Source organism: Pituophis catenifer, unplaced genomic scaffold (assembly GCF_029215685.1).
Source record: "Pituophis catenifer annectens isolate HBS135680 unplaced genomic scaffold, rPitCat1.0.hap2 SCAF_4, whole genome shotgun sequence".
Taxonomy (NCBI): Eukaryota; Metazoa; Chordata; class Lepidosauria; order Squamata; family Colubridae; genus Pituophis; species Pituophis catenifer.
In genome coordinates this window covers 99,074,973-99,097,955 of record NW_027256884.1, presented here as the reverse complement: position 1 = coordinate 99,097,955, position 22,983 = coordinate 99,074,973, and the positions used below count along the sequence as shown (strand labels likewise).

General features: G+C 37.4%; 1 protein-coding gene across 1 annotated transcript in view; it reads right to left on the bottom strand.

Annotated features, from left to right (window-relative positions):
• The window catches only part of LOC139316923 (target of Nesh-SH3-like), a 111,388-nt gene that overhangs the window by 2,481 nt on the left and 85,924 nt on the right, over positions 1–22,983 (bottom strand). The window contains exons 17-25 of the mRNA XM_070943783.1: positions 20,821–20,928; positions 18,733–18,840; positions 17,265–17,393; positions 15,289–15,354; positions 11,677–11,889; positions 8,514–8,622; positions 2,375–2,454; positions 1,768–1,797; positions 355–516 (exon numbers count right to left, since the gene is read on the bottom strand). Coding sequence (XP_070799884.1) covers positions 355–516; positions 1,768–1,797; positions 2,375–2,454; positions 8,514–8,622; positions 11,677–11,889; positions 15,289–15,354; positions 17,265–17,393; positions 18,733–18,840; positions 20,821–20,928 — 1,005 coding nt within the window. The remainder of the gene's footprint in view (positions 1–354; positions 517–1,767; positions 1,798–2,374; positions 2,455–8,513; positions 8,623–11,676; positions 11,890–15,288; positions 15,355–17,264; positions 17,394–18,732; positions 18,841–20,820; positions 20,929–22,983) is intronic.

The window sequence follows — 22,983 nt, the reverse complement described above, 5'->3', positions numbered from 1 at the left end:
TGGTGAGGGATAGAATAATATATGCTCAAACTCAATGGTTGCCAGCATTAAGAAGAGTACCCATGATGTTTCATTGTGTTCTCCATACTGATTATCCATGACATTTCATGTTGCCTACATACTGATGGAGCTGTCTTGGTGATGGCTACAAACTTTTTGATGTTACACTTCATAAACATTCCTAGAGTTATCAATCATGATTACAAATATCCAGTGCAATTCTACAAATTTGCTGTGTCTGAAATCTAAGTCCAGGCATATTCCTGAACCTAATGATGCCCTGTTCTGGCCATATAAATACCCACCTACATGCTTACTTGCTAATAGTCAGTTAAGAGAGTTTTAATTTTATACCTTTAAGTGAGTCACTGAGGTAAATTTTATATCGAAGGGAGTTACACAACTGAACACCCACAAACTTCTTGTACCAAGTCCTCTTGACATACTGTTTTCCCTTACATTCAGAATAGTCATCAGAATTAAATCTGACTTCAGTCCAAATTGCATCTTTCCCCACTGCAAGAAAATAATATATGAGATTTTGATTATAATATATGTCAAAATATACATCTAACATAAACAGAATATTTAAGTAAAAAAGCAATGTATAAGAATATTAGCATTATTATATTTCCTCTTTCTTATCATAAGTGAAAATAAAACACACACTGTAGTAAATGGAAGTAAATACAAAATATATTGCAAAATCTCCATTCCCACCCCACTCTGGGGCAGCCAGAGGTAGTATTTGCCGGTTCTCCAAACTATTCAAAATTTCCGCTACTGGTTCTCCAGAACCTGTCAGAACCTACTGAATTTCACCCCTGGAAATACTGAGTCTCTCATCTGTACTTCGATAACTATCTGGTTTGGTACAGCAACTAAACAGGAAGAATACAATCTCCAACGGATAGTTGGACCTGCAGAAAAAACAATTGCAACCAGCCTGTCTTACATTAAAGACCTGTATATTTTGTACAGTGGTGGTATTCATCTGGTTCTATCCGGTTTGGGCGAACCAGTAGCGGCGGCTGTGGGAGGCTCTGCCCACCCGCCCAGATGTCATCACGTCCCGTTTTTGATGCTCTGCACATGCGTGCATGCTCCCAATTGCAAACTGGTATCAAAGATAAGTGAATACCACCCCTGATTGGGTAGGTCCGAAGGAGTGCTGAGAAAACAGACCCTCATATCCTGGACATAAATTGTTCCAACTCCTCAGGACGCTACTATAGGGCATTGCATGCCAAAACATTTAGACACACAGACAGTTTTTTCTCTTGTGCTATCACTCTGCTGAACAGCTAATTCAGACAATATTGTTTTATATCTAAGTATATTTACCCATGTTGTATGGCTGTAATATCATTATTAGCCTTCTCATCTTTTCTACTACCCCCTATTATTGGTATCATACTATGTTTATTACTTTGTTACTTTGCATATACATTGAGAGCACTGGAGACAAATTTCTTGGGTGTCTAATCACACTTGACCAAATAAAGTCTTCTCTTCCACTCTACTCTACTCTACTCTACTCTACTCTACTCTACTCTACTCTACTCTACTCTTTCCTATTCTTTTCTTTTCTATTCATTTGGTTTCTCAAGAGAAACCATTCTCCAATAGCTGCCCACCCTATTTCCAAAAGGCATAGATTGTAAAAAAAAATAGGCAAAATGCTTTTCTCTTCTAAACCATATAACAGTACATTTTTCAATCTCAAAATAATCTCTAATAAGCATGCTACTTGTAAAGAAAACTTACTTGAAATAGATTCTGTTATTCTTGGGTCAGCTGTAAAGAAAGAGAAGGAGGGAAGCAGACAGAAAGAGAAGAACAAGCACAAAGATCAGGGTTCAAGAAACAAACAAACCTAAGTTTTATACATATAGCAAAGGAATTACAAAATAAACTTTTTAAAAAGAAATTAATGTAATTAGCGTGAACTTTTAGAATTATCAAGTTGTTTGACATTAGAAACAAATCTGTTCGAAAACTAAATAGTTGAGTTCAAACTACTGAAAGGTATATTTAAAAGTATTTATCTAATACTTATTTATCCAAAATGAGATTAAAATGGTCATAAAATGAAAAATAATATAATAATATAAACACTTCATGGAATTTTAAAACATATTTTATTTTTTAAAGAAATTTTACAACATCCCAATATTGGTTTGTACTAATAAATGAAATGTTAATTGTTCATTCTGAATTCCAATTTAAAACAAGTATTATTGTGAAGTTTGTTCAGATGCTATAACTTTTTGATCTAAACAGAATTATAACTTTCTATTTTATTTTCCTCTATAAAATTGTAAAGAATTAAAAGAGAGTTATATCTAATCGATGCAGTTATTGAAATTCTTACCCGATTCAGTTCTAAATGGTTTTGATTCACTACTTGGACCTTCCCCAAGAGGGTTGCTAGGTATCACAACAAATTCATAGCTACAAAGAAAATAAGTAAAACCAAGTGCATTTAAAATTTACAATGTGGTATGAAATAAATAGGAAATATGTAATTGGCATGTATAATTAAGGTAACTTTAATATTTAAAATCTCAATATGGTTTGGCAATTCTTAAAAATTTAGCAACATACATTGTTTCAAACATATTTAAGGAAATGACAAAACCCTAAGCAGCATTTTGTCTGTATAATTAATAGACAAACAACTCTTAAAACTGATCATTTTAAATACCATTAAAACAATTAAAAAAAAATTATCCTGCTTTTATTATTTTTTTATAAATAACTCAAGGTGGCAAATATACCTAATATCCCTTCTTTCCCCAATTTTTCTCCACAACAACCTGTGAGTTGAGTTGGGCTGAGAGTGACTGGCCCGAAGTAAACCAATCAGATTTTCATTCCCAATTTTCCATTTAATTTTGAGGTTCAAGGTGAAATATACTGTATCCTTAAACTTCTCAGTGAAATCCTAATTTAACAGGCTCAAACTGCCATGCTAGAGCCGTGGTGGCACAGTCAGCAGGCTAATTCTGCTTACTGCCAGCAGTTCGATTCTCAATGGCTCAAAGGTTGGCTCAGCCTTCCATCCTTCCAAGGTTGGTAAAATGAGGACCCAGATTGTTGTGGGGGGCAATAGGCTGACTCTGTAAACCGCATAGTGAGGGCTGTAAAGCACTATGAAGCAGTATATAAGTTTAAGTCCTACTGCTATTGCTTCAGATATAGTACAGGTAGTCCTCAATGTCGAAGCATGAATCAGCTTTGTTCCCCCCCTGGGGAAAACTGTAATTAATCAGAGGTGACTGGACCTTGTTTTCCATGGTGCATACTCTAAAAGAAAGAAAGCTGAAGTATATATTCTAAGAAACATTTTATTATAAAAGTAAAACAAACTAGCTAACTACATCATTACCGGCAGTCTTATCACACAGACGGACAAAGGAAGTTAGAAAAGAAAGAAAGAATGTAGACATGCACAGTAGTCCAATGTCTCACAAGATCAGCCTTATCTCTATTACTACAGATAAGGTTCTCGGCCAGTCTACCGTAAATCTTAGAATGGGAGCTCAGCTGGCAAACACTTAACGCAGTGACACTCAAATTATGTTGGCATTGAGATTGGGTTTACCATAGATAAATAATACAGTTGAAAATGTTATATCATGTGCAGTCCCAGTTGTTCTCATAATCCCAGGACCAAATAAATTAATATAAGAAGCAAGGACCTCACATGAAAGTGATGTGGGATAAGGCAGGTATTGTAGGTGGGCACTAAGAACTGTGGGGTTTGTTATGGCATGGGGACTTAAATTGGCACTACTCAGTTGTGGCAGCTTTCAGAAGTCTTAGCCCACAACCACTGCCCTGAGGCTTCTACTTCAGGTCCAAAGCCAGGAAGACTTCCAAGTCTCAGCAGCATTGCCCAGCTGCAAGAACCAGCTAGTCCCATGCCACAGCAATCCCTATGTGGCCTTAAATCCCATGCTTCCAGGTGCTTGTCCACATTGCTCCCTGGTGCCTGGTGGTTTCTTGGGACTTCTGCCTTTTTCTAGGCAATGAACAAAAGTCAGCTGAGGTGGTGGTGGGGAAGAGCAACCATAAATGCTTGTCCAAATTTTTTGTCCTGAGGGTACTTGATGGCCTGAAGTTTGACGACTGATCAGAAGTCAATTTCTTCAGCGCCATTGTAACTTTGAATAGTTGCTTAACAAATGTATGCAAAGACCTAGTTCTCTGGAGAAGACTGTAATATTGTGAAAGTGAAAGGAAAGTGAAGAAAAGAAAAGAAAAAAGAAAAGAAAAGAAAAGAAAAGAAAAGAAAAGGACAACTGCAGCAAAAGGAATGCATACCATTACAGTGGTAATGGGTGCACCTTGGAAAACCCGAAGGACCAAGTTAGAGACAAATATTCATGGACAAAATCTATGTGGTCATGAGAAATTAACACTAACTTCATAATACATAATTAATTAAACAATCCTTAATCCTGCTCCATCTTGTGCTGCTCTAAACTGGTTTAAGAAAAATCTGCTCTGAATGTGTGTGTTTGCACGCATGTGTGTATGTGAACATACATACACAAACATATAAAATAAAGTAAAATATATATTTATTTGTATCCTACCTTTATTATTTTTACATTTATATTTTACAAATATCTCAAGGCAGTGAATATATCCAATATACCTTCTTCTTCCTATTTTCCCAACTACAGCACTGTGAGTTGGGCTGAGAAAGATGACTGGCCCAAGGTCACTCAGTGGGCATCCATGGCTAAGATGGAACTAGAACTCATGGCCTCCTGGATTCTAGCCTGGTGGATATACAAACTCTCTCTCTCTCTCATAAATTAAATGATCAAAATGCATGCATGCATGCATGCATGCGTGCATGCGTGTGTGTGTAATTAGCTTTAAAATAAAATCCTTTTTTTATTTTACCATTTTCGCCCCATTAGGCATTCTAGTTATAACAATGGCTTGACAGGAGAATGCCCTGGATTCAAAATCTGCTAGGTTTCAAAGCTGGGACATTCTGCACATCAAACCTTATAAGGAGCATGCAGTTGAGAAAGGCTACATGCTACATGCTGCAGTTGTCGCAGAGTTACTTGAGGAACAGCTGGGAAAATGAGATGGAGTTTGTTCCTGCCTCTGTATGGGAGCCAAAGTGCAGGAGTTTGGCTAGAACAAAGTGTGGTGCTGCAAATAAACCCACACCAACACACACTGGAAAATATTACTTTTAATTTGAAGCAGAAATGGTTGGAGGCTGAGTTTGTTGGAGGCAGAGATCAGCAGAAGACAATGTCCATTCTTTCCAGAAATTATTGGTGGTTTATACTCATGACAAGGCAATCTGACAGTGCAGATATGGCCAAATCATTCCACAAAATAGGCATTCAGAATAGGCATTCAGAATAATCAAAAACCTATACATTTCAGTGGCTTACAAAAATATTTCTAAATAATATTAATAATGAATATATTTGAATATTGGCCATGAGACAAACCAGGTAACCAGACAGACTATTATAACGGGCCTCTTTTCATGTGCCATATGAGTAACTAGATATAGGTGGATATCAGTGGGAGACCAACAATACCATTCAATATTATATGATGGTAACTGATGTTGACTCACTTTTCTCCTACTGCTCAGGAAGGGCAGCTAAAAAGGGCACCCTCCTTTATTTGGACCAATTCTCTTTGTAGTGGCTGATAGTTTCTCTTTTTCCTCTTAGAGCAGTGTTTCTCAACCTTGGTAGCTTGAAGATGGGTGGACTTCAACTCCCAGAATCCCCCAGCCAGCGCTGCTGGCTGGGGGATTCCGGGAGTTGAAGTCCACCCATCTTCAAGCTACCAAGGTTGAGAAACACTGTCTTAGAGGGATCTGTTGATAGAACCTTTCTTCAGAAAGGCTATTTCAAGAATAGCTCTGTTGAAATAATGGAGTAACCTAAACAATGTGGAGAAATCTTAACCATTGGTTGCAGCTAGTGAATTATTATGCTTGCTGCTAGGCCTGGAATCCATGGTAGCATAATATGTCAACAATAATGATTCCCTATATTATCTGAATGGAATTATGCCTGAACATTCAGCCATATTGTCCAGCATGGATTATTCTGCAAAGGGTTCATTTCAACAAAGACTCAAGCATGTTTATGTATATGTTGGATTGCAGCCAAAATAGAAAACTAGTCATGGGTAATTGGTAGTGCATGACATTTATTGTTAATCCAACTATTATTTTAAATTGGCCAACCATATCTTTAGTTTTTGTGAAGATTTTACGTATTATTTGTTAATTGCCTCACATTCCCAGATGAAAGCAACTGATGAAAGACTAAGTCACCCAAGTATGAAAATCCACAACATGTAATATTGTTTTTGAATGTTTGCCAAGACAAACCTGGCTAATTCCAACAGTATTTAATAATTGGAAGAAAACTGAATGAACCAAATTATGGGCAAAATATATTGTATTTTCTTGTTCTTTTTCCTAGTTAAGTCTTAAGATGTATTATTTCCTTACTTCGCAGTACTGAAAACATTATTTTTGGTAGCTTTCCAAGTTTGAAAGCCAAAATACTCCTCACCCAAAGGGAAAAAAAGAAACAGAGCAGTGATACAAAATTGATTATTGGTTTCTGTTGCCATGAGAGATTGGAACACCTGCATCAGGACAGTGTCTTTAACAAGCTTATGGAATTTTCCAGCAAACCAGATGTCTAAAAACCAAAACCAAACTAAAAACCCTACCCCAAACCCCAAACTGAACAGCAATAACTGCTAGAGATTTAAAGAAGTAACATACAAAATGAGCATCCCATAAACTTTAACATTTAAAGTATGGGTATTCAACATTTAATTACAATGCCTATTGACAACTGATAGTGCTAATCACCGAGCTATTGACATAGGGGAAAAAAACCCATTTAGTGATCTTACAAACCCAAAGTCAGAACTTTTGAAGTTATGTTTTACAGCCCCCAGTTTTACAGTTGATAATATTCTATCAGTGTATAGAAAATACACTGTATTATACAGTATAAGAAAATAAATGTCCTTAATTAACATTAGTATCAAGCTTAGATATATAATTACTCTTACCATGCATATTCCTAAATTACTCTATTTCCCTTTGCATTTATCTGTAAAGAACCTGCCACTTATCTTTTGGACTCATGTGCATTTTCTTGACTAACTTGTTCATAACATATATATATATATATATATATATATAAAAGCTCCTCTTCTAGCTATATATCATATTATGCATCCTTCATTAACTTGTAGCATAAACTGCTATTTACTTTTGATAAATGTTAAGATAAAGTCCTTTTTTACTGTAATTTTCTCTTGCTCTCTTCTTCTATCTGAAAAGGCTCATGATTATGTGTGTTATATGTAACTCCACTTATGTTCATATTATATTCATATGAACAGGTTAGCAGCTGAAGAAGACGGGATATTTCAACAGGCAACTAAAGAAAGAAGATTAGATTTGGGGATCTCTCAAATGAGTCTTTTCCTGAGTTGCCTTCCATTGTTTTGTCTTAAATCTTTGTTATATGATGTAAGCCAGGGGTGTCAAACTCCAGGCCCAGGGCCCAGATCTGGTGCGTGGGGTGCTTAGCCGCCCTGGAAACAGCAAAGGACCGGTCTGCAGTACCTCTGCCAGTGAAAACGGAGCTCGGGAGTGGCCACGTCCCCCCCAGCCCCCCCACGATCAAACACAACCCTGATGCAGCCCTCAATGAAATCAAGTTTGACACCCTTGATATAAGCTAATTGATCAATATCCTTAAGCTCTAGACACATAGGCTAGTGCAACAGGAACTAAATTCAGATACTGCCACAATCATTGTCAGTTCATTCAGACTTTCTTATTTAGGAAGTTGTGTTTTAAATGTGTGAATAGTAACTTTTGCCCTCATCAACTCCATAATGGATTATTGTAATGAAGATTACTCAAATGTTCAACTGTTATTGAATGCAGCAGCCTGTTTGCTTATCTAAATTCAGTAGTGTTACACCATATTGCACTGCTGGTTGGCCATGCATATGTTTACTAGTTTAATTTAAAAGGCTGTTTTTGATCTTGGGTCCAGGACATTTTCTGGACTGTCCTTTCTGAGTGGATTCAGCCTAATCTGTATGAACAAGATGGAAGAGATACTATAGATCCCTACTTCCTATTACAGTGGCACGAACAAGGAAGCAGCCATTCTATGTGGCTTCCATGTCTGGTTACAAATGTTTTTCTTCCCCAACTACAGATGGTACTTTTACTTTAGTAATGTGGGAAAACTGCTCTTTTGCTACACATTTGAAGCCTAATATCTTTTTTCCTGGCACAAACTTTTATTACTGAAGTTAGTTACATTTTAATATATTTTGTTTAGTTATGCTAAATTTATTCACGTTCCCAAACTGACTGAATGGAATAATGTACAAATTTTTGCAGTGTATAAATAAATGTAAACTTAAATTCATTATTATAATAAAACTCCTTTTAATAACATCACCTTGTATTAGGTTTCAGGTTTTCCACTGTAGAATGGGTTTGATTTGTGGTTATAATGGACTTATCTTTTCCAACTGTGCCTCCATTTTCTGTTGATACAACTTTGTATTCTGAAAATAAGAAGATCATGTTCAATTACTTACATCATTTCAGTTTTGTAAAACCTCTATCTGGTGTCTATTTTGCTCCTTCATGCTCCCACTGTAAACAAAATATAGTTCAAAGTAGATTTATTTTAAAAATTAGAAGATGTTACCAGTGAGTTTAATAAAAAATCCCTTTAGTTGTATAGTTAATATAGATTAATTCTGAAATAATATATCAAAACCTTATTTCCCAATAACCTTATTTAATGTCTCATAATTTTTTAAAATTGCTAAGGTAGAAATGAATACAGAAATAAGTGATCAAAACAGTTTGCCTCAACTTACTTACTCTATGACACTGGTTTAATTATAATCAAAATGGATATTAATTCATAATATCTTCAACCAGGGCTTTTGGGGGAGGAATGGTGGACTGAAGATGTCTCCATGAAAGTGGAGCCAAGAACTGCAGGGAAGAATAACAACCAGGATTAGAGTGGCTCTTCAGAATGTCTCAGGACAAGAGGAGACAGGAGATTACCCACATGTGCTCCAAACAGTGGTCCTCATGAGGAGAATGCAGGATAGTGGTGTCCCATGGATTTGAATACAGGGAGACAACAGGAATAGCCATCTTGCTAGCAACCTTAGTTGGTGCCTTTTAGAATTCTAAATTTGCCTTAGGCATGAAAGCTGGCTGGGTGACTTTGGGCCAATCACCAGAGGTTCAGCCAGTTATTAGTTTTTGTGCAGTTCAGAAAACAGGCTGATCCCACCACTGGCTGGCCCCACTCCAAATATGGTTACAAAGGTGATCATGATCCCAGAACACTGAACGGTCATAAATATGAACCAGTTGCCAAGCATCCAAATTTTGATCACGTGACCATGGATTTGCTGCAACAATTGTAAGTGTGACAAACAGCCATAAGTTACTTTTTTCAGTGCTGCTGTAACTTCAAATGGTCACTAAATCAACTGTTGTAAGTGAAGAATTACCTATATTTTGTTTTGGAAAAATCATTAGCTGACTGAATGTTTAAAAATAGTTGCAACTCATTTTTTTTTCCAGATATATATATAAGGTCCAAGGTATTGAAACATATTCCTGATCATACATTGTGTGAACAGAAATCCTAAATTTTGTAGAGAGCAATATTTGATTGCTCTCTGTCATACAACTTTCAAAATATCTATTACTGTGTAACAATAGTAGCATCACTAATAACTAAAGAAAACACAATAGTTCTAACTCTCAAGAAGAACTGACCATGGACACATTAATAAATTTAACAATAGAATAGAATAACAGAATTGGAAGGGACCTTGAAGCAGGGGTAAAATCCAGCAGGTTCTGACAGGTTCTGGAGAACCGGTAGCAGAAATTTTGAGTTGTTCGGAGAACCGGCAAATACCACCTCTGGCTGGTCCCAGAGTGGGGTGGGAACGGAGATTTTGTAATATCCTTCCCCAGGAGTGGGGAGGGGATGGGAATTTTCCCCAGGAGTGGGGAGGGGATGGGAATTTTCCTCTGGAGTAGGAGTAGGGTGGAAATGGAGATTTTGCATTTGCCCTGCCATGCCCACCAAGTCACATCATGCTCACCAAGCCATGCCCACAGAACCGGTAGTAAAAAAATTTGAATTTCACCACTGCTTGGAGGTCTTCTAGTCCAACCCCCTGCTTAGGCAGGAAATCCTACGCCACTTCAGACAAATGGTTAGCTAAACTCTTCTTAAAAACTTCCAGTATTGGAGCATTTACAATTTCTGGAGGCAAGTTGTTCCACTGATTAATTGTTCTAACTGTCAGGAAATTTCTCCTTAGTTCTAAGTTGCTTCTCTCCTTATTAGTTTACACCCATTGTTTCTTGTTCTACCCTCAGGGTTAGGGTTAGGGGCTAGGGTGAGGGTTAAGAGTTAGGGTTAGGGTTCTTTGGAGAATAGTTTGACTCCCTCTTCTTTGTGGCAACCCCTTAGATATTGGAACACTGCTATTATGTCATCCCTAGTCCTTCTTTTCATAAGACTAGACACATCCAGTTCCAGCATCCGTTCTTTATGTTTTATCCTCAAGTCCCCTAATCATCTTAGTGAATTGAGAGTACATAGAATAATTACTTGACAATTCTGACATAGCTGTCATGGACAGAGAACACCATCTGTCATGGCCCCATCAGACCCTGGTTTGGAGGAGGAGGAGGAGCAGTTGGAACCGGGACCGTCTGACAGGGGTGGCATGTCTCCCTTAGAATGTTTGGAGAGGCCAGGGTTTGGTGATGATGCTGTCCCAGGACCCTCAGGTATTGGGGGAGGTGGTTGACCATATGGAGAGCTGCCTGCCTTCACAGACACAGAGGATGATCGGCTGCAGACAAACGATGGTGCTGATAGGCAGCAGATCCCTTCTGATGAGGAACAGCTGTCTCCCCCACTTGATCCAGGGGCATGGAGAGTAGAGTGGAGGCAAGCTCAAAAGAGGTCTGCAAAGCTACTCAGCAAAAGCTCACCCTGCCCCTCCTCACCGGGGGGGGGCAGGGTGACTTAAGGAGAAGCCAGGGGGAATTTATCTTTGTCAGTAACAATTGTTTGTTTGATTTACACTCTCACAGCTTAACTCGTGCTTATGCCTGTGCCTTGCCTTACCATGTGGACTGGCCTTGCCCATCATACCTTGACTCTGAACCTTGCCCTGTGAGCTTGAACCTTCTCTTTGGATTTTCTTTGTTGTTAACTGGCTTTTGTTTGAGGAAGTGAAAGTGGCTGGCTTCTGGGTAATGTAGAGTGGAGCTGTACCAGCCACTGTAGGAGCATTTGTTGTGACACTTAATCTGAGGAATAAAGGACTCTGTTGATGCCTGCCTCTGCCTAGGTGACCTGGGTCATAATACCACCTGAAGATCATTATTAATTAATTAGGGTATAAATTCTAGTTAGAATAGAAATCAGAGATCTAGAAAAATTAGGAGTTTTCATAAAATAGGTTGAAGAATGCTAATAAGTCCCCAATGTTTCAAAACGGCTTAGAAGACCTGTGTAAGTTTACACAATGCCTGGACAAGACAAAAATCTAGCTAACCTGTTACAGTTTCATTTTCTGGTGGATTCCAACCCAGTACCACAAAAGATGAACATCCCTCAACAGTCACCACAGTGAGGTTCGTGGGAGGTTTTTGGGGGGCACTAGTAGCCATGTCTTTGTTGTCCCCCGTATCAGATGGAAAGTGTTGCATAGTATCTGTGATGGAACAAGGTACATCATCTTTTTTTTTCAGGTATTTCACATGGTCACCTGAAAAGACAATATCAACATTTGCACTTAGCACAAAAGAGATGATAAAGGGAAACTTTAGATGGCAACATATTACTTCAGTACTTGTTCACAGAGAGAAATGCTTTCCACAAACTATTTTCATTATAAGCTTCCTAATCAGGGAGGATTAGAATCCTTTCTGCTCTTTGATGTCTACTTAGAAAAGAACAAAATATTTTTATGTTTGATATTTGAAAGCATCCTATCACTTCAAACATTTGTTGCCTAAAATATAAAACAGAAATCTCAGATCCCTGAAATAGGTTTACTTTCCAAACTGGTTAAAACTAAAATTAGAGCATCTACTGCAGTGGTGGGTTGCTACCGGTTCTCTCCAGTTCTTGCGAACCGGTAGTGGAAATTTTGAGTAGTTCGGAGAACCGGTAAATACCACCTCTGCCTGGCCCCGCCCCCAATCTATTCGCTGCCTCCCGACTCCCAGCTGATCGGCTAGAAGGAGAAAATCAGGATGCACTTGACAAAGAAGAGAAAGAAAACCCAAGATACTGTCGCTTTAAATTGAGAAGCCAAGAAGCCTCCCAACTGATCGGCTAGAAAGAAAAAATCAAGACTCGCTTCTCAGCCAGGAGATCACTTGGCAAAGAAGAAGGGGAAAAAAAAAAAAGACGCTGTCGCTTTAAATTGACAAGCCAAGAAGCAGTTGCTGGAAGCTTTTTGCTTGCAGAAGCGAAGTGACATTCAGCAGTTCGTTTCTGGGTCAGCTGAACAACAAACTGGATAGGTTTTGGGGTTTGTGCAACATGGGCTTTGTGTTTCTAAAAAGGTTTGGGTGATTTCCATTGTGAAATATCCTGTCTTGAATGAATTTTCTGCCTGCTTGTAAATGGAGCTTGTAAATGGGGCTTCCACTTTCTATTATCGCTAAGCACCGGTAGCTGTTTTCTTCTTACAAAGTTTCCTTTATGCAGCTGGCAGGAATGTGGAATGAGTATCAGGCAGGTTCCTTGTTAGCAGCTTGATCTTTCCTTGCTTTCTGGGAGCTTTTTCTTATGAATAATATTTTATTTGGGAAAATGAAGAGGAGGGAGTTTGATTCCTTCCCAGAGCAGGTTAGTGGATGGGGAGGGAATGGGAATTTTGCAGTATCCTTCCCCTGTCATGCCCACCACGCCACGCCCACCAAACCATATCCACAGAACTGGTAGTAAAAAAATTTGAAACCCACCACTGCATAAGTCCATCTTAATATGCTATTCCTGGTATGTGATGTTTTGTATACATACAGAGAAAGAAGCACTCTTGTAATCTTTGACTTTTAGGCTTGCTATCAAACATCAGCCATAATACTAATGACTGTTTTGAACAATATGCAGGTTGTATTACATGAATGGCTATTTTATATGTGAAATTATGACTGAAATATTTCTGCACCTATATTTGTTCACACTGTCAGGAGTTTCTCCTTAGTTTTAGGTTGCTTCTCTCTTTGTTCAGTTTCCATCAATTGCTTCTTGTTTTGCCTTCTGGTGCTTTGGAAAATACATTGCCCCCCTTCTTTCTGGCAGCCCCTTAAAAGCCTGTTGCCTATCATACTCTTGGGCAAAGCATGTGAGACATTTCCTCCTTTCATGTCCATGAAAGTGCATCTATAATATGTAGATAATAAAGTTGAAAAAAGGTGAACGACATTTTTACAGAACTATAGATACTTTGAGGCTGGGTGTGACAAGGAATGGCTGAGAGGGGAGAGACCAGGCGAGGCACCCCTTGACGTGAGTGACATTGAGTTGGCCACACCTACCCAGTCACATGACCATCAAGCCATGCCCACTGTCACATGACCATCAAGCCACACCCACAAAATAAGCCATGCCCACAGAACCGGTAGTAAAAAAATTTAGAACCCACCCCTGATCTACTGTATGTCAAATATCCAATTCTTCTTTTTACATATGAAAATATGATTGGGGCACCAGTTTTAAGAGATCTTGGTTCAATCAGAAAGTTCCCTGAAATAAAGAATATCTACCAAGGGTTAGCAATGATTGCTGGATGTATTAGGTGAGACAGTTAAGATGTCCAGCCTCAATTGCTGCCATTCTATTTATGTTGAACAGAGGGAGACTCATCTGAATCCTTCTAATGTTTTAATACAGTTTAATATTAATATTGAATATTAAAATGATATTAATATTATTTTAATACTATTATTAGTATTAATACTTATTATTAATATTGTGTTAATAATATTTTAATATTTAGTAGTAACATTTTAATTAAAAAATAAAAATGATTTTATTGGGTATAACAAAATAACACTGCTAAAGAAATTTGTAATCAAATATTGTAAAATATTTTTAGAAATGAAAATTAATAATTCTCCTGTAGTGTAATAATGTTTGTATTGTTAGCTTTAAGGATGTAATATACAATGTAAGATTAAAACAATAATATAAAGATCACAATTGGATCTACAAAAAGTAGTTTATCCTGCAAGAATAATAAGACCTGAAATCTGTGAATGGTCTTATGTTGCTTAAAGAGCAATATAATATGTAATGTGAAATATTTCTATTGTCTCTTATTAATAACCCAAATTTGCAAATTTCTTGGGTTCAGCCAATATCTTCAGTTAAAGAATAAATAAATAAATCTGGTCAGGACTGAAACAGAGATGTTATCACTGAGATTTGGGGTTACTTTTGAAATGGCACATACTACTAATATAAAGAATTAGGAGTTTAAATATGGGATGCAACATGTTGTAGGAAGTGTATATGTCCAGTAAGTATGTTTGGATTATTTGAGCTATTTTTAAGTTCCAGCAATGTATACCCAGACGTGCACACACTTTTATATAACTTGATCTGCTAGGGGTTGCACAAACTGTAATAATTTTAAATAAGGTTTTTAAGGGGTTTTTAACTTATTTTATTATTTTGCGATTTGTATTATTGATTGTTGTTGTAAGCCGCCCTGAGTCTTTCGGGAGAATGGCGGCATAAAAATCACAAAAATAAATAAATAATAAATAAATATGTCTGGCCTCTTTAGTAGAAATCTAGCATAGAGTCAAACTGGCATAAGCCCAGAGTAGTAGCAACTTAAATGGTAAGTGGATATATATCCTGTGACTTAGTCTCCAAATCTTGAAACAGTTCTCACTCAGGAAGTGATAATAACTATTCAGGATGTCTCAGAGTTTAATGAATGAAGTTGGAAGTCTGTGCATACACTGGCTATTCTATAGTGGGCCCTGGCATATTCTACTTATCAGCTGTTATTCTGGTAATTGAAATGAGAAGGAGCAAAATAAATAGTTTTATTAAAAGAGAATTTATTTTAAGAAAGTGAAAGATAAAAAGAGCATATATTGCTTAACAGTTTTTTTTTCTTATGAGATAATTTTAAACATACCTGTATACCTTGGTGTGCCTGCAATATCAGTCTCGGATGTAGGGATAGAACTGAACATTGGATTATCTAAGCACAGAACAATAGCATAACATTAATGAAAACCCTTGTAAAAACATTTTCTGTTCAAAAGCTCTTACTTTAATCATACTTCAGTTTTAAAACCTCTCCTTAGATCATGCTTTGAATCATGTTCACATTTTCTTAGGAAATGTGGCATTGTAAAAATTAAATTTCTTTGAATTGTTGAAACTTTGATGATTTTAATCCAAGAAAATCAAATTAGTAAAATAATTAGTAACTTCATAAAATTATAACTCTTTATAATTTTAAAAAGAGGGCTTTTGTTTTTTTCTGAGTTTTTGTGTGGAAAGTTATTTCAGTAATTTAATTGTTTGGTTGCCTCTGTAGAGAGTTAAAAATGCTGACAGTAAACTAACCTAATCCTTTATTTTCAAGCATACTATTTATCTTAATAGCTAGGGAAATATATAAACAAATATTCTGCTAGCAGAAAAGAATGTCAAGTAAATTTAATGTACATTAAGTTATGAGTCATATAAAATATCAGTCAATATAACAATCAGACTGAAGTCACTAGTTCAATATACAGGTCCTTTTGAAATAAGTGAAAATTAGCATGGAATTTTATAACATGCTTCTAGAACTGATTGAAGCAATATGAGATACCATTCAGAAATGAAGCATTCAAATTCTTTTAGCATGAGTATGTTAAAACTATTTTAGGTTTATGAAATTGAATGACATTTAATACCTATTTTCATAGTTCAAAAAAGTCAGTTTAATGTTCTTCACAATGCCCTATTATTTTAACCATCCTACATACTTTGATAAACTTGGGCACTTTACTGATCCCCTCTAATGTCAAAAAAACGCACTAATGTAGCATAGCTGCTAAGTGCCCCACCAAGACCTTGCACATTACAGCACTTATCAGTGAAAAATGACAGTTCTCCTACAGTCTGCTTCCTGCTCTTTGGTTAATTACTTATTAAAATGTCAATAAAATCATATTTGTCTTGGATGTCATGTCTGTCTTTCTTAGGCATATCCCAGGATCAAATATTACACAATATTATTATTATTATTATTATTATTATTATTATTATTATTATTATTATTATTATTATTATTATTATTATTATAGAATTTCTATACCGCCCTACTCCCGAAGGACTCAGGGCGGTGCACAGCCATGAAGTAAAACACATAAATATACAAAATTTAAAATAGAATAAAACGGATTAAATAAATTTGGCTGAATTAATACCCATTTAAAAATACCCATTTTAAAATCCATTAAAATTTAGAATTTACATTTAAAAGGGAGAAGATTTAGGCAAGGCCAGCTTGATGAAATAAAAGCGTCTTCAACTCGCGGCGGAAGGTGCGCAGATCCGGAATCCTCCGTATCTCTGGGGGGAGCTCATTCCAGATCGTCGGTGCCCCCACAGAGAAGGCTCTCCCCCTAGGGGCCGACAGCCGACATTGTTTGGCCGACGGCACCTGGAGGAGCCCCTCTCTGTGGGAGCGTACTGGTCGGTGGGAGGCTGATGATGGTAGTAGGCGGTCCCGTAAGTAACCAGGTCCCAAGCCATGGAGCACCACAATATGGTGACTCTGTAAACCACTTAGAGAGGCTTGTAAAGCACTGTGAAGTGGTATCTAAGTACTATTGCTATTACCGGACCTACTGCAAATGGTTGTAACTGCAACATTAAACCTGTCTCAGTTCCCAACTTTCCTACAGTCAACTTGTTAGAGCTCCTCTTATGGCTACTCCTAAGGCTTGCAGAAGTAAGGTATGGTATTCAATGGAGTAATATAAGAAAAATGTGCACTGATATTTGGAATGGCATCATAACTATTGGAATTGCTATTGATTTAGGTGTTAAGCTACAAGACTGCGACTAATAAACACATGAAGAAAACTTGGAACTATGCTATTCCATTCTTACTGTAATCTGGAGAAGCTGCTGCTGTAGGTAGCTTTTTAGGTGAATTTGTTTTCAGAAGGGAACTTGGCCAAGTGGGTTTTGCTATAGAAGTTGTGAGAAATGAAGGTGCTCGTGGTATCAAGACATTTCCTATAAGGGAAAAAAAAAAGAGAATTTGAATCATTTGGAATTTACACAGGCTTGATTGTAAAATAAACATGTCATAATGGTAAAAGACATTCGTTAATCAAAGGGATTAATTAAAAATGTTCTCTTCGAATATTTTTTACACAAAGGGAGGCAGATATGAATTTTCATCCAAATGTAAATTCTTGAATATAAGTGGGTTAATATATAAATGTATTTATTACGATGTTTCTAGTATTCCATATCTATACAGTGTGTAGTCTATTTTCTATTGATTAGCATATGGCATAGTATGCAATTAAAAGGCTAAACAAGTAAGCTTAATTCAACTGATCTATACAAAATATATTTATTGCCATTGTAAAAAAAACTCTGAAAAATTAGCCCAAATTCACCTTACAATGTGCAACTCTGTATTGATATTGTCTGCCCGCAGGTTGAAATGTTCTTTCCTATGGAAGCTTGAATCTGTATTCTCATATCCCCATTCTGAAGGATTGGGTAATATGTAAATATTTCTGTAAAATCTCTCACTGGGATCCTGTTTGCCCCTCCAATAAAAGTTTACTGTGGGTAGACCCACAATATTTCTCATATCAACTATCAGATATCAACTCCTGCATAGTACATTATTTGAATAACTACTTACAAGTGGATATGCATATTCTGTGGGGAAAAGGGTAAAAAGTTCAGAGGTGGGTTTCAGCAGGTTCTGACCAGTTCTGGAGAACCGGTAGTGGAAATTTTGAGTAGTTCGGAGAACTGGTAAATACCACCTCTAACTGGCCCCGCCCCCATCTATTCTCTGTCTCCTGAGTCCCAGCTGATTGGCTGGGTCTTCTTTTGTTGCCCTGCTGGAAAGCCGGTTAGTGGGGTGGGGAGGGAATGAGGATTTTGCAGTATTCTTCCCCTGCCACGCCCACCAAGCATACCTACCAAGCCACGCCCACAGAACCGGTAGTAAAAAAATTTGAATCCCACCACTGAAAAAGTGTATATATGGGAGTGGGGAAGAACACAGAAGAATTATATATGGCAGGTTTCTTCACATGAATAACACAGGATCAATAAATATTTTGCCTGGAAGCGCTATAGGATGTTTGCAAAAGGTTGTGATAGTTCAAATGAATGTTTGGATGACTGATCACATGACTATCAATTGTATTTAATGCACAAAAGGCATAATTTATTTATTATTTATTTGTTTGCTGTCCATTTTGCCACAAGGCGACACTTGTTTTCTAGTTATACAGAATATAAGTGCCCCTTGAGCATATATAAAGAGAGCTGTGTACAATATTAGAATAAAGGTAAGACAAAAGCCCTTAGGAGGATGACATACTTGAATGGCCAGGTTTACCAGTCACATTGTTGGGTGGTAAAGGTCTTCTTCGTATTGGTGTAGGTCTGGCAGGAGCTAAAGGAGGTCGTGGGGAACCAGGTAGCGTAGCTATTGTATAATGTTACAAGACACCACTGTTAATGGAGGAACCACACATCATGTAATCAGAAAGAGAAAAATGGCTAATAGCTACACTTCTCAAACACATTTCTAAGGCATGAGCATCAGCGATATAAGCTGCAAAAGAACACAAAACATAGACAGGAAAGCACTAAAAGGTGTTGTTTTTGAGGCATTACATTTCTTGCAGTAAAATCTGCATGTTTCTGGCATGAAGCTAAGCAAGAGTAAAGCAAGGCAGCTAAACAAATTTGTTAGAATGTATGCTTCTGGTTCAGTTAAGAATATTTACAGGCTTTTGCTTTGTCGTATATTAGTAGGTAACAGAATAGGTTGTCATCCCAAAAGAAGTTAAATCAAAGTGAAACACAATGCCCGTTTCTCCCCCTAGAAATATGACCACTGCTTATGCTGCAAAATCTATGGATTGGGGCAATAGTGCAGCAGTAGTGTTAGTCTGGGGAAGTGAAGACAACCTGCATGCTTCCTCATAAAACCAAAACTGGGAAGAAAAATATTATTTAGCAAACTGCTCAGCGCAGATCTTTTGTTAAAGGATGTTCGCTGCATTCTTGCAGTGGCAAGTGAGGGCAAGAAGGCTCTCCTCAAGTTCCTTCTCCAGGTAGTTTATCCTCCTTGAGTAAGGAGTATGGCTTGAGATGAACTGAGATAGAACTGAACAGCAGTATGAAACACTTCATATCTGGTTAGTCAGACGTTTCAGATCTTCCTATGTACATAAATATTTGTCTTTGTTATTTGTTTAAAATCCAGTAGAACTATGCTGTAATATATAATTTATAAATATTACAATTGTTTTGTTTAAATGGATATTGTAATGGCAGTAGTAAGTCTGTTTATATTAACATAAATTAATTTCACTGTCGTTAATAAGGATATTTTTTTAAAAAAATCTAAAGCCATTGTTTCCATGCATTCCTTCCAAGCTTTAATACTAGAGTAAATTCAATTTCCAAAAATAAGTCAGCCAGTCAATTATCTCCCCCCCTCTGTCATCTATCATCATCTATCAATTGTTTATCTTTCCGTCTATCACAACTAAATCAGAAGCTTGATTTTCCATGAAGCTGTTGTGCTCTGTTGGTGGCCTCCGGAGCTGGCAGCAGAGTTGGACAGTGAGGAGGCTGGGGAGGAGCCAGTCCTGGAGTCTGGGCCAGTCCTGGAGTCTGGGGAAGGCTTGGACAAGTGTTCTGCGTCAGAGGCAGAGATGGGGCCAGGGCCATTTGGGAGTTATGTGCTGACTCCGGAGCCTCCAAAGTCTGACATCAGCGAGGCAGAGGAACAGGGGGAGCCTGTTCCCAGTGCGCGCATGTGCAGAGCTGCCAAAAGGCAAGAATAGTTAAGACAAAAGAGGTGACTCAGGAGTAAGGCTTGGAGATGATTGGTCCCTCCCATAAGACATAAAGGTGGAGCAAAGGGACATGAGCCTTTGCCCGAAGCAACTTTGTTCGTTCTGGTCGGTTTAAACTCTGAAGCTCCGTTTTGACTTTATGCTCCATTTGGCCTTGCAAAGCTAATTGGAATTAGGTATTTGGCAGTGTTTCAAGGGAGATAAAGGTGGGTGCTTATCAGCCTTATCCCGAAAGACTTTGACAGACTTCTGTCAAACTATTCACAAATTGCTGTGAATGAACATAATTCACAGACATTAAAAGAAAAAAGAAGGCTTTTGGGACTAAGCGTGTGATTGTTACTGTCTCAGGAAGCCTTGGTAAGAACAGAAGCCAAAAGCAAGACACTGCTACCTCATTCTTTTCACCCAAGGCAAGATTCAGCAAGATTCTGCTTGGAAGAAGAAGTTTGAATACAACCAAATTTCTTGATTATTCTCTCTATTATTCTATTATTATTATTATTCATTTATATGCAATATAATGAATCTGATAAGAATGACACTGGAAGCAGATCAGGGAAAATACTGTATAATGCATAGTGAACACATTTTACCTGGATCTGTTTTTTTTCTTACAACTGTGGGATCCACTGATATACTGGATTTAGTACTAGAGCTTGGATGGAGTAGCTTTGCAATATCTTCGTTTGTGAATTTCCCATCTTAGAATAAAAAATAAAGATAAAAGTATTATCAGCTAGTAGACATGACAACTATATGTTATCTCACTAAACAGAGGCAACTTGTTGAGAATGGAGCCGCATGTGGCTCTTTTATCCCTCTGCTGCGGCTCCCTGTTGCCTATCGGCTCCACAATTGATAGCTTTCGGTTAGGACAGGTAGAGGAAAAAGGATGCCACGCTAGGAGAAGAGTCTACTGTGGGGGAACTGGACTTCCGGTCGGCTCCAGCATTGAATGAGGGGCTTCCGGTTAGGGCCTTTGTGGCTCTTTGAGTGTTTAAGGTTGCCGACCCCTGTTATAGGCCAATATGAGAATAGAAAGCTGCACTGTACTGGCCTTTGACCTGATTCATCATGAGTTCTCTTATGCATAACACCATACTCCTGCTCTGTTTCTGATTTATTTGAATCTTCCTGTGCTTTTAATTTGAGGCTCATAAAGGGACTAGTCAAGCCATTTAAAGACAAAATTTAACTCAAGCGTCAAACGTTCTGATTCAATTCTCAGAAAAAGCAAGCTTTATGAAGATCATGTCTCTGCTGAACTTCTGACTAATCCCCATAAATTCCCATATTAAATAGCATCTGTACATATAGCAGAGCCCACATAAAGACTGTGCAAGGAATGGTGGGCGAAATGCTACGTAACTTTTAAGATAATTTTTGGAGAACAGAGATTTACTTATCTCACTTTGTTTAGCAATCAGTTATAATGTATTTCAATTAGTTGTAAGAATTCCAGAAACAGAATATAAAAGAAGAAAAGAAAAGAAAAAAGAACAATAATGTGAAATATTCTAACACTGTCACAAAATCAGTAGAAACATAATCAAAGTAAATCCTATTCATAAACATACCATTTTACTGTAACTGAACTTACATCATTCCCAGTAATTGTAACATACAGAACCACCAGAACTGACAGAAAACAGCTGCAATCTTCTTTGTAATCATGGAACACTGGTCTAAGAATAGGATGAGGATTCTTTCCACTTTTCTTGTTTTAGATGAGTTACTAATCCATGCAAAATCATAGTAAAAGAGGCAGCACAATAACACATTGGCCTGCTCAATTTCACTGATCTCACAGGAACAGATGCATTCAGCTTTGAAGATATTATCATACTTCCTTTCAAAAGAGTTAAGTGAAGCAAGTTTAGAAAAGCTTTTCCATGCAGCACATACCTATGTAAGATTGTATCTTGTAGGAGGAAAACCATATCTGTTTCCACATGAAGAAACATGTGTGTTTTAGGCTCTCAGGAACATAGACTGAACATTTTTCACCAAGTGGAAATTTTTATGCATACTGGTATATATATTTATAGTCATACAACATCTGTCCTAGTTCAGCATTGTATGGCAAAAGTGGCAGCATAAAAAAAGAGCCTTGGTACTACAGTGGTTTAAAGCACCCTGTTATTAACACAGCTGCCTGCAATTTACTGCTGGTTCGAATCTCTCCAAGGCTCAAGGTTGACTCAGCCTTCCATCCTTTCTAAGGTAGGTTAAATGAGGACCCAGTTTGTGGGGGCAATAAGCTGACTTTGTATAAAATATACAAAAGTATGAAGGCTATTGCTGAGCACATTGTAAGCCGCCCTGAGTCTCCGGAGAAGGGCGGCATATAAATCAAATTAAAAAAAAAAAAAAAAAATAGACATCTTCTAATATCTATACACTTCACAAAACTGTTTATATAATCCGTGAAATGATAAATCACGCAATGTGTTTCACTGTGGCTTGGAAAATATTTTAACTAATCTTTCTCTAAATTAGGCTTCATGCTGGTTAATTTAACCTGGAATTCCAAATATGGGGTGCTAATAAGATCACAGATGCTTCTGTTGGCACCCATCAGGTTCTCATCCATATTTGATCATTTAACAAAAATACAAAAAATAAGGTGCTGGTTTCCAGCGTTATCTCATTTCTGAAAATGTATCTGAGCGTTAAATCAGTTGGGAACAGAGGTGGGTTTCAGTAGGTTCTGACCATTTCTGGAGAACTGGTAGCGGAAATTTTGAGTAGTTCGG